At 41.0% G+C, this 12,740-nt stretch overlaps 1 protein-coding gene across 3 annotated transcripts in view; it reads left to right on the top strand.

The window, feature by feature from the left end:
* Window positions 1-12,740, top strand: part of ARMH3 (armadillo like helical domain containing 3) — a 135,056-nt gene that overhangs the window by 39,237 nt on the left and 83,079 nt on the right. For all 3 annotated transcript variants that reach the window (XM_075504702.1, XM_075504704.1, XM_075504703.1), the window contains exons 19-20: window positions 773-833; window positions 3,733-3,821. In XM_075504702.1, the coding sequence (XP_075360817.1) occupies window positions 773-833; window positions 3,733-3,821 (150 nt within the window). The remainder of the gene's footprint in view (window positions 1-772; window positions 834-3,732; window positions 3,822-12,740) is intronic.

The following is a 12,740-nucleotide window of genomic DNA, read 5'->3' as shown; positions in this document are numbered from 1 at the left end:
TACCCTAGGAGGTTACATCTCTCAATTGTTACCACTGGCATGGGTTAAACATTTTATGCTGAAGTTGTGTTGGGCAGAGAACACACACACATTCACTTAGTGTTTATTAGCTGAGCCATAGTAACTTACCTCTTTCAACTGTATTTCTGTACTCTTTGCTCTTATCCTCACACTGGGAGACCTTAAATGTTAAAGAGGCATTCTTCCCCCCTGCCCTATTCCCCACCCCCCCCCCCCCCCCCCCCCAAATGAGCCTTAAGCAGAAGCTTAGTCTGTTGAGATCAGACTAGGTTTACTTGCTTCAGAATTTATTTTAGGGAAAAATAGGTGTTCGCTACAATGTCTTCTCTCTAAACATCTAGGTTGTGCGTTTGTGCATTGTTTCTGGTAAGAATGATTTTCTAAAATGTGCTTCTCAATGGAATTTTCCATTAGTGACAAGGCTTGAAATATGAGAGCAATTCTAAGCATCAGAATTTGTGGTGTATTCTTTATTTGACTAATAGTGGGGGAAAGCATATAGGGAAGCAGTGCCTCAAAGCTAATTACATTACGTGCCCTCAGTTTCCAGTAGGTTTTTTTAATTCCAGAGGATGTCTAATTCTTTTTAAAACAAACAAAAAAAAAAGGGGGGGGTGGATTTCTCTCATCTAAGCAGGACTATTGTCTGGTAGAGGTAGATAGTTGGGGTAGTTCGACTTCCTCATTGTTGTCTACTAGAAGTTAACCGTAGCTAGCTCAATACTTACTTTATCATTTTCTTTTCTGTCAGATTTGATGGTGGAGTTCATTGTAACACACATGATGAAAGAATTTCCTATGGATCTCTATGTGTAAGTGTCTGTGGGGTGACTCGATGTGATTTCATTTGAAGTTTGAATTTGGGTGGAATTCTAGTCATAGAGCAATCTTCCAGCTGAAATAACACTTTGTGGCTGGTGAGGAGCAGGATGGCTTTTCATGAACTCTTCCAGCAACTTTTTCTATTTCTAAAATGCTCTGTATGCCAGAAAATTGAAAGCAAAATGAATTTCCACCTTTCAGACCGATTTCCTAATCTACTTGATCAAATACAAAGAGCTTTTCAATCTGAAAGAAGTTTCATAACACACAGTCATTGCAAGAATCCTAATTCCAGAAACCGAATCTTGGTCTAGAAACTGAAAAGACAGTTTTGAAAAACCAAGGGTGACTGACGTGAGGCCTGGAAGGCAGTGTGGGAGAGAGGTTTAAGCCTGAAATAGCCTGCAAGGCAGCAAGGGGTAAAATTTAGCAATGGGGAAAAGGAGAGAAGAGGACAGGGCTATACATGAACACTCCTGTGTCCCAGGAGGCCCCTAGAATGCTTTGTTCTGCTTTAGCCTGGCGGGCAGAAATAGGATTTAGGCAGATCGTTGGCTTTGCTCTGACTGTTTGTACAGTACTGAATTTCCCCAAGGCTTGAACAGCACTATATTCTGTAGAAAAGATAAAGATACATAGGCTGTTTTCCCTTAAGGTAACTTTTCAGCATATTCTGGTTTTGCTCAAATAACCCTGCAACTACAGTGCCTTTGCAAGGGTTGTACAGTTCAATTATGAGTTTGAGAGAAATGTTTTTTTTTAATGACAATTACAGAATTAGTTGTAGTTGGGTGTAGTGCATTGGAATTTCACAAGAAAGGTGTGAAATGCTTGGGCTCAAAAATAAGGTCACATCTAGAAACTCCATGAAAGTAAAAATAATGAGTAGTAGCAACCATCAGTGGACATCTGTATCCATTCATTTTGGCATGTTTGTGCAGTCCTTTCACTACGCTACTGTCTGAAACCATCCCGTAGCAGACAAAGTGGGTGTTCCGAATGCACAAATAGTGTCGTACTTCTCTGCAATACATTTAAAAGGTGACAATATGAAGCTGCTCAAGGGAGGACATATTAATTTTTAAAAGAGAAATCCTGGTTGCTTTGACCAAGGATGTTTTTTGTCCATTACGTGTATTATGCATCCTCAGCACAAAGCTAAAAAACAAAGACACGCCCCCAGGATGGATAACTTCATAGCTAAAGCAGTTTCATAGCTAAAGCAGTTTCATAGCTAAAGCAGTTTCATAGCTAAAGCAGTGTGGTTTGGGAGTCTGTAGGCTGGTAGCTGGTGCTCTGGCTCTTTGGGCAGGGGTACTAGGATTGTTATGCCCCTCCTCATCCCTTTTCTTCCGTGCCTTGATTTCACCCAGAAAGCTGTATGCTACTGTATACAACCACAAGGTTTCAATGCTGAGATATGTCTGCAGAGTATTTTGCATTAACAGCTGTTGTAATTATAAAGAAATGTTTTAGCCATTGCCAGATTCTCTCTGGTCAGTGCCTTAAATAGTTTTTTTGTAGAGGCCAATTTTAATCTTACAGCCAAGCAAATACATAGGTGGAAAGGTACTGGGCATTGTCTGGTACCAGTAACATCAGAAAGAACAGGTCTCTCCCCAGAGAGATTGCTGTTCCTGATCTGAAGACAGCTGTCTGTATCCTAGCTGGTTAGCGTCCTTTTCTTGGTTGAATTTAGGAGAATCCAATTTGAAATACAGCACTTAATGTGATGCTCAGCTATTATAAATGGTTTTACCTTTATTAGTCTAAAGTTAGTTTCAGTTCTTACCCTATCGTGGTATTTTTGGGATCATCTAAGGGTCTGAAAAGAATAATGTATACCCTCTGCATATTATTTCTTAAGACTTTTTAAAGCCTTATTTTGAATAACTTCCATGCAGATTTTTAAAATTTGATTTATCTTTCTTTGTTTGATAGTGTCTTTCAGTAGTGTCTTTTCAGAGAGATGTTGATATTAATGAGATAAAGTGGTTTTGAGAAATAAGGATTTGGGGAAAAAGGAATTTTTCCTTTTTGAAGTCTTCCTTCTGTTTTTTCTAAATGTCAATAACTAAAAATAGCTTGGTCTAACAAATTCAAATTTGTATATATTTTCTGTCTTGTCTTTAATGATAGCTAGTGCTAGAGAATTTACTCATTATATTGTATGTGTAGTTCTGATGTTATTTGTGAAGAATATTTGTGCACCTAAAAGTTTGTATGAACTCAAGATGCTATAGAGACCTACAGGATTTGGAGACTTCACAAGCTGTATGTTGGGGGATTTCAGAGCTTGTAGGTGTATTCCTTGATCATTCCAAAGCTCATACTTAAATTATTTGTTTAGGGAGACTGGAAAATTTGACAGAAATCTTTCTTTTTTTATATATATAATTAAACTGCATGCCTCAGTCAAACTAAAAATCCTGCAGTTTGTTTGACTCTGTCATTTCCTTTAGCCTCATCATTTGGGCCAAAGAAACTGAAAAGCTCCATTGTGTCCAGATGTTACAAAATCTGAGTGCAGTATCTCATACATATGGAGCCTGCAAGTTAAGTAACTCCTTTTGTAGAGCTTATGAGGTCCTCAGGTAAGGGCAGCAAAGAGTGGAAAGTATTAATTAAATATAAACAAAAACGTGCATCTGTAGTCCATCCAATCATGTTGAGCTAAAACTGGCATACAGGCCCCTTTCTCTCGCCTTGTCTGATTCTTTCTTGCGGGCGTTGCTTCCATTTAGGAGCCCAAAACCATGAGCCCCATCCTCCTCTGATAGGCTTTGGGATTGTCTATTTCCCTGCTGCTGATTTCAGAGACGTTTTCAGGTTCGATGTAGCATTGCTGGGAAAGGCAATGTAATTAATCCTTTGCCCTCTCTTTTCCAGACGGTGCATTCAGATTGTGCACAAGCTGTTGTGCTACCAGAAGAAATGCAGAGTGAGGCTTCATTACACCTGGAGGGAGCTCTGGTCAGGTACTTTGCATCTGCAGAGACAGTCAAATATGAAAAGCCCAGAGTGGGTGGCTGTTTGGTGGCCGTGACTGCTTGTGCCATTGCTACAGGGTTAAATAGCAAGCAGCAATTCTGTCAAAGCATCTTTATTTTGCTTCTTAGTTGCTACATGCAAATTACCTCTTTTGGAAAGCCAGGTCATTATCATAATGGTAGCTAATTTACTTTCTTGTCTGGCCATGATCACCATGGTATCCAAGTGTCTTCATTTTTCTGTTTCATCACCTGAGTCCCTCTTCACCTGACTGGAGAAATGGAGTAATGTTTTATGCAGTAGTGTTTCTCTCTCAGATATTTGTGAGTAGAAAAAAGGTAGGCTCTTGGATAAAGGGAGGTGGACCTTACTTTTCACTGTAAGAGCTGGATACAGATAGAATAGTGTGCACAGCTCCTTCTGAAGAGACCAACCTAGAAATGTCAGTGGGAGGGAAGAGAGGCTTTTAACTCTGACCTTTGCATTGATGGCAGATAGTCTGGTTCATGCCACTGGTAACCTGAGATAGATAAGTATTATGCGGTTTGACTTGTTTCTCATAATCTAGTGGACGTGGCTTTGTAGGACTGTTTTATGATGCCCTCATTGTGTGGGAGGTCTGAGGAAGGGGGTAGCAGAATGGATGATGAGACCTAACAGGCTTCTTTCGTGGATATGGTGTGTGCTTCCATTCTTATCTTGCAAGCAGTGAAGTAGCTCAGCTAGGAAGGTACAGTTAATCCCCTAGCTCTTGTGGCTTAAACAAGACGTTTATGAAAATTCAAGGGAACATGGCCCTAATTGTGTATTCCTGGAGCTGTGCTTGAGACCTAGGATCAGCAACTTGGCTGGTGTAATGCAACTCCTATCAGAAATTTGAGAGAGGATGACTTTTGAAAAAGGCAGTGATGAGTGGTTTGTTGAAGCTGTTCTCAATTAACACTGAGTACTTCCCTTCAGTAGCTTTGCACAGCTGAGTGTAGGTACAGAGAAATGAACCAACAACCTGAGTCACTTTCAGTTATTAAATTTTCGCCTTGTGTGACATGTGGCCCATTCAGACTCTCTAAATTATTCCTGTAGAAGGTGAAGTGGGTGCCCCTAATTAAGGGATTAGTGATTTCTTTTCAGTTGTTTTCTTCAGAACAGAGCCCCTAGAGGCATGGCTGCAGTGTACTGCTGTTTCAGGAGAAGAGCGTGTACAATGTGGACGTCTGTTGTGAATAGAAATTGCATCTGACAGTGTGTGTGGTATCTTCGCAGCAGTTACTAGTGAACTGGATCCATTCCTATTTGGCCAGGCTGAGCTGGGTCTTTTCTACACACTGGCCGTATGGAAGTCTCAAATATAATGCCTTCTGCTTGAAGGTACTGTTCCACGGTTCAGAGGGCGCACTCGTAGGCATCTTTCAATTCCTAAATTTCCCTATTTTAGGAGGAAAAAATAAAAATCCTTGCTACACACTTAGATTCAGTATCTTGGGATATTCTTGTTAGCTGTCTCTAATTAGCTGGTGTTTGTATAGTGCTTTGGAAACATAAAGTGCCTCAGAAGTGTTAAGTACTGCACATGCTTCGAAAGCAAAGCAGTAAAATAAAAAGAACTCAGACTGGTCAGGTTTCTGTAAAAGACCTGGAATGTCTGCACATGTTGCTGAAGAGCTCCATGCTTACTATAGATTTCTGTGTGTTTAGGGAGCTCCTCTCATGCAGGAGTAAATTACAACAAGAATGTTTCAAATTTTTTCTTATAGGATGTTGAAGTGAACAGAGAGGTTCTTCAGTAGCTGCTAGGTGATTAATACAGGCTGGAAAGACCCTGGGTTGAATGGTACATGCAGCTGTAAAAGGGCACATCCTGGCTGCTCCAGGTGTGTACTTTGAGTGCTATATGTGGCAGACTAAATGCTAATTGCCAGCCCTATCTTGACATATATTTCATAATTAACTCTTATCCCTGTCAAGGCTGCTCTTTGATTAATCAAAATGCTGCTGCCTTTGATGTGAAAGAATGGCTATTTTTCTGGTCTTGATCTGACAGACGATTCCAAACCAGAGCACAGAGACTTCTGAATTCATTTCTGTCCTTTATGTGAGCATATTCCCCTTTTGGGCTTTTATTTTGGATCGAAGAATTAGTTATCACTGCTGGATGAACAGCTGAAAGGGAGCAGCTATTCACTGTAAGGTCTGAGATCTCAGGTTGCCCCATCAGGCATGCTTTAGAGAAGGTCTTCAAGCCCACACTTGTCTTCTTGAATGACAAGGTGTGTGATGACTGAAGTAATGTCCCTGTTGCGCAGTGTGGATAATAGCAATGGAAGCCCCCCAACAGGGCTGAGTGGAACAAAGAAGCTGGAGGGAATTGTAAGGAAGTATTGAAAGAAAGGGAGAGAATTCTACCTGGCACGTAAAAGGAGGAGAGTTGTTTCAGGCAGAAAATTGAGTGGGAGAAGACGACAAAAGGAATACTGTGGGGTAGGTGGTCGGTATAGGGTGCAGAGGAACTGAGATAAAGGTTGTAGGTGGAAGCAGTAGCAACGTGTGGAGCCTTCTGTTCACTTGCCGATTCTAATGTTAGCTAGTCTCTAATTAAGGAAAGCCACTTGTGTGTCATCTGATGGATAGATGCTCTTCCATTGTGGGTGCTTTGCTTTCAGTTTGGAAGGCCAGTAGCACTTTGAGAAAGTTTCTGCATTTCCTTTTTTGATTGTGAGTTGCAATGATTGCAGAGAAAGCAGTGGAGCCAGGTGTTTGGCATCTCTCTGGACACATATCAGGCTGTTTGTGCAGTCTGTAATACTTCATAGTTTCTTGGATACGCCACTATGTGGCACATTGCTTACATATGATCTTACTTCTGTTGGACTTCCTTTTTCAACATCTGAGCTTGAGGAAGGCAATATTGTTACTGAGTCTTTGGCTATGATCCAGCCTTAGCTTCTCTATTAGATAAATTTTTTCATGTTGGGTCAAGGGGCCAGGACCATGGCACACAATACAGTATAAATCTCTAGCTGTGGTGACCAGTTGACCAAGAATGTTTAGCTGACAGAGAATGATGCAGGGGTTTGAGAGCTGGAAGCAGGACTGACAGAAAGGAAGATCTGTAGGTGGCAAAAGTAGTATATATAAGCTGGCTCTAGCTAAAAGTAGTGTGAAAATAAATATTGGATCACTAGTGGGGCTAGATTCTGGAATATCCTAAAAAGAGTGCTGGAGAGTAAAAAGCAATTGTAAATTGATTAGGCTATGAAAATGATTACCAAGCGCAGTTACTGATAGGTGGACCAGACATTCAGATCCAGAGATGCCTGTTGATCTTGCTTCCTCTTTAATAGACCTTTTCAGCAGATTATTAGCTTCAGTTCAATCATCTGTGGTTAGTATGTGGCTCTTCCCTTTGAGTGCTGAAGAAAATCTTCAGGTTTTTCTTCTGTGACAGTGTATCATTAGTGGTGACTAGCCTGGAAATTTGGCCAAGGTCAGAAACTGTAAGTGGTTGTGTTGACCTGTTCCCTTACAGACATTTTGGCCAACTGGAAATTTCCTGGACTGTTATGCCAGGTACCTTATACTTCTTAAACACTGATTTATTGAATGTTGAGTGTAAGGTACTATATAGAGCTGATAAGGAAACTTTACTCGGTAACAACCAGTTCCTTGCTCTCAGAAATAGTATGTTATGCCCAATGTTTTTCTTAAGTTCTGCTCCTTGTCGTGAAAATGAGGTTGATTTTTGCTGGTCATAAAGGCAGGGTTTGGGTTTTAATTGTTGAACTCTAACTAGTTTGTACAGCACTTGAGTGATGGAAGGTGCTATATATGTTGTTGTTGTCAAGCATGTATTAAGCTATGCCAAGAGAGTTTTCATGAGTCATTTAAGCTTTTTATATAAAAAGACCTCATTTCTTCAACTCCTCCCACCTCAAAATTAGTAATGCTTGAGCAATTCACTCTGAGCTTAGGGGGTGCAGGTAACTTCTTTGCAGTTGCTATGGTTTGCTTTAAGCAAAAGCCATGTTTAAAGAAACAGAAAAGCAATTCTAATATAGACTTATAATAGCAAGAGCAGATAAAAAAAATCTTAAATATAATAATGAATAATGGTGAAATAGCTATTTATTAGGGCAATTGAATGCAAAGTAGGATTAAAAATGAGCTTTGCCATTAGTAAGCGTTGAAGATCAGTTTCCAAATTATTGTAACATAGGGACTACAGTTTCTTATCTTGTAGCTTAGTTAATTTGAAAGATGCTGAATGCACTGTTAAAATGAAGGTGCTCCAAATGTGTAGCACTATCAAGAAGTTAATTTTTCTTCATTTTTATTTTAGGATTATCAAAGCAGACTTTTGCAATGCTACTGGACAAAATACACTTTTTTTCCTTTTTGTAGACTCCTTAGATCTTTTTGTCAGTTTCTCTATTTCTAACATGAGGATAATATTGCTTTCAAAATCTTTTTGGCTGAATACTGAAGAGGTCGAAGGTTCCTCTGTGGAACACTTTAAAATAAAGAAGCAATATTTTTGGGGGGAGAAAAACCCCACTTTCAGTATGTATGACACACTTGCCTGTATACAGTGCATGTTTAAGGTTGTATTGTTTAGTCACTTGTACTTTGCTTTGTTATTTCTGTGGCTGAAATATTGATTACTGATAGTATTTGTTACCTATGGCATTTCTGGTTCTCCAACTGTTGATCAGGTCTGCTTCAGCCCTCTGATTTGTGTTGCTGAACAGATTGGAAATCAGGTGATGCTGCGTCTCCCCTTCATCTCTAATCCCGCTGACACTGTCACATTCTGCAGCAGCTACCTGGCAAAGGAAGCTTGTCGTCTTGCAGCTCTTGTGGAGGCAGGATTCATATACTGGTGTACCAGACAGTCTAGTTCACTGGTGAAATGCCTGATCACTAGGTGCCATGAGAGTTTGAAAGACTATAGAGCTGCTTGGCTAGTTAGCAAATGACTTAAAGATTTTAGGGAAAAGAATTAAAGACCTAAAATTTGACTTTCTTACAAACTTGCAGAATGTCTTATGTGGCTTTAAAAAATGCTACCAAGGTTCAAGATCCAACAGCACTATCTTCTGCATGCTTCTGAAGTCTTAAGAGTTCAGAGGAAGCAGTCGTGGTCCAGCTGATGGTATAGATAAGGCTGCTGTGGCAATTTCTGTGCAATGAAGAATTCTATAATATAGCAACAAAGAAAGAAATGTCTTTAAACTGTGAAGGATGTTGCAAGTGTAAGAGAATGGTCTCTTCAACACAACCTCTTCAAAGGTCACTAATAAAGGTCATGTGTAGGATAGGGTAGAAGGAACAGGAGCTTGTGTGTTAAGTGTAAAATGCTTTCATAAAATGAAATCTAGGGTGAGTACAAAGAAGATCTGTTTGTTAGAGGGTTCTACTTCAACTTACTGTTTTGGTAGAAAAAGAAGTCACTATGTGAGATTTGACCTTTCAAATACCTTCCAGCAGAAATGCTTTCTGACTTAGCTGCGCTGCTCATAAACTGTACAGAGAACTATAGAACAAATGCTAGAGTTTTAACACCTTTGTAGGTCAACATACTCTAGCTAATGCAGGTTTTACCTGGTGCTTACCCTCTCATTTCTCCATACCTTTTGATAGTGGGAGGCTGGCCCAACTTTTCAAAGCTGCACATTGGAATCTCCACATGACTGAGAGCTCCCAGCCGTGTGCCATATGCCATGCTGGAGATTTGGGATCTCATGGGTCGTTTGGATACAAGGTGATGCTGGCTTTTTAAAGAGAGTGCCACCTCACTGAGGAATGAGGCTGGAAGTGGGAAGGATGGGCTCCCTCTGCAGTTCCTAGTGGTGGTTCAGTGGGAGCACCAGGAACTGAGGGAGGAAGAGGCAAGAACAGTGTCCAGGCTGGTTAAAGGTGAGCTGCTGAGCAGCTGCAACAGGAGTGGGAGTTCTGAGTTGATGGGGTGGGTAGGTCTCTGGAGCCAGAGGGGATTTTGACCTGGGAGGATGGAGAGCCCAAGATGAATGGAAGTAATAGTGTGTTAGGAGGAACAGGAGGCCCTGAGTATAGGAGGGACTAGGTAGGATGAGGTCTGGGGTTAGAGGGTTAGGGAGGCTGGGAGGTGTTACCGGATAAAACCTTTGGGCTAGAAATCATTGCATGATCTGGAAAGGGAGCTATTCATAATTTTTTAACTCTCAGGGATGGGACTAAACATCCTTTTCCTATTGTCTTATTTGAACGCCTTCCTGGGACCGTTCTTCAGTGTGGGAAACTGAGGAATGAGAGCTAGCGTCTACCTTAGGTGTGTATCCTGGGGTATTTTTTTTTCCCCCAGTGCTTCTTAATGTATTGTATGCTTGAAAGAGGAAAGGATGTTTTCTTCTCAGAATGATGTTTTGACAATTTCAGCTGTGCTTATGACTTCTTTCTGTGCCAAGAAGGACATGGACAGGACTTCATAGGTCTTGTATTAGCACCCTGAGGGCAGAGATGCTTAGCTCTAGGATTGCAAAAAACAGCGAGGTCCTTTAGTATTCTGATGAACTGGGTCATTAAGTTGAAGGTTTGGAATTAGTGTTTATTTCTAAGTGGCTCAGTAAATCAGTCTTAAAATCGTGATTAACTTGTATTTTATGCAATGTCCTTGTCTATGGCAACTTACCTCACCTTTACGTGTAGGTAGGTGACCGGCAAGCTTTATCTCTGTTCCTTATCTTTAAAATTGAAAGAAAATAGATAGTATTGGCCAGCTCTTTAATAGGAAGCCCAACAGGTTCACAAGCACTTATGCTTGTTGACTCTAGTGAAGTTTCTGAGGCGGTGGAATAGTTCTGAAAATCTATTGGAAAGAATATAGTTTCTCATACAAACTAAAGGCTGTAACTGTTATGTGCCATGGAACAGGTAGTGGGAGTTGGCAGCCCTTAGAGTTGTCTGTTTTCTTTACTCATAGGAATGCTGGTGCTTGGTTGGACATGCGGTACTGTGTTGGCACAAGCTGGGTACAGGAGTGCAACTGTTAGTCCTGTTAGCTGTTTCAGTGAATTCAGGAAAGGATTGAAATTGAAAGATAGTTTTATAAAATAAATTTTGTTTGTAGTTGTGATGTATGTTGCGGGTTGATATTCACTGATTTAATGAATTTGTACTTCTGGTAGCACTCCCATGTTGTCCCCAAGAAAACCCCAGTCCCATCTTACGAGGCTCACTCACAGGCAGCAGACATGTGAAGTTCAGAAGGAAGACTGCAAACGTCTGCTTGCAGTCTTCCGCTGCCATTCTCAACTGGTGGTACAATTTCATGTTAACCTTTCCATGTTACCTCCTTCAGCCAAAGCTAAAACACTTTTGTGGTAAGAGCACACAGCCATTTGGTGAAATGTACTGGTATAAATCTCCTAAAGAAGATAGTGTAAGAAATGTAAAAACTCAGTGGCTTTCTTGTAAAAGAGGATGTTCTAAGTTCCCTGCATGGGACATTTTTAAGGAAGCGTCTGCTTTTACTTAAATCCTTCTTAGTGTTCTATTACTTAATTCTAGTTACCTTCACTTTATTTTAACGTATTTTAATATTAATGATAAAGAGTTTGGCCCCAGTTGCTGATGGAGAGAAAAAGAATAATACAAGATTTGTGGCTGTTATTGGTCACCTGGTAAGATCAGGATGGGAATTATTCATCAACAGAGCCTTGCTCAGATGAGCACAAAGAGAATTTAGACGTTTAAGTGGACAAAAGTCTAGTAACGTTTTGGTCCTCCTGCCTCAGCCTGGCAGGTCTCATCCAGATATGTTGCTCTGTCCTGCAAATTACTTTGTAAATAAAGCTAGCTAACACTGGAGAATTTGTGAATCCCTAGCAGTTTGCAGATCATGGTGAACTAGTGGAGATAGTGTGATAATTTCTCCTGGGAGACAGTTCCATTGATGACAGAAGTGTTACAGCCAGAGCTGTTCACAGCCATTTCTTTGTCTGCACAGACGGGTTGCAGCATTCAAAATGCAGTGATTTATCCCTGTCCCTTTTTTGTTTTCGAGAAGCAGCACTCCTGGATCCCTTACTTTGCTGTCTTTCCACGTTCTCACACAATGTTTCTGCTCTTTCTCCAGATGCTCCTCCTTTTCTGTTTTAAAACCCCATGCAAAAATGTGCAACTTTAACTCCCAAGACTACTATTTAATTAACAGTGTAAACCTGCACTGTCAGACAGAATAGAATTGAGCTCAATACTTCCCTTTCCTCTAAAGAGGAATGAAGCTTGTGGGTGTGTACTTTTTTATTTTTAAGAAAAAAACATAGTGTTCATCTGAGCTTTAGCTGAAGTTGGAAAATTTTGTTTGTTTCTTACTGTTTGCTAGATTGCTATCAAGCAGCATTGCTCTAGCATCAGCAATCAGCATTTCCATTAAGCTTGCAATTTTCACACCGTTGGCTGCGGTTAGGTGGGAACAGTGAGTACCAGGGATGGGGACTATATAAAGAAAGTAAAGGATTGGAAGCGAAGTGGCCTACTCAACTGATCCTGGAAGCGATGGGTTATGCCAGCATGTGCTCCAGCCCTCTGGCAAGCCATTGTTTCTCATTAAGAATACAGGCTGCTTTCATGCTTATGCCCTGAGAGTCATGGGGAGAAGAGGGAACAGCTGTAGAGTGCTGAGACACTGGTGATGGGGAGCCTGCCAATAGCCAGCCACTGTCTGCCACAGAGCTTTGGTGGCCGGGAGCAGGAATTCGGCAGTGCCTGTGGCAGCAAGCAGGGAGGCGGCGGTGGCAGCAGTTGGAGGAGCCGTCCAGCCAGGTGAATTGTTACAACTATGAGCGGGGTGCTCCCTCCTTATCAGAGCAGAGGGAGGGAGCTGAAGCATGTCGAATAGTGATGTTGACAGAGCTTTTATTGCTTCCCCT

This window comes from Mycteria americana, chromosome 6 (genome assembly GCF_035582795.1).
Source record: "Mycteria americana isolate JAX WOST 10 ecotype Jacksonville Zoo and Gardens chromosome 6, USCA_MyAme_1.0, whole genome shotgun sequence".
NCBI classification, from domain to species: domain Eukaryota; kingdom Metazoa; phylum Chordata; class Aves; order Ciconiiformes; family Ciconiidae; genus Mycteria; species Mycteria americana.
Note: the sequence above shows the minus strand (reverse complement) of the source record. Positions and strands in the feature narration are given on the sequence as shown.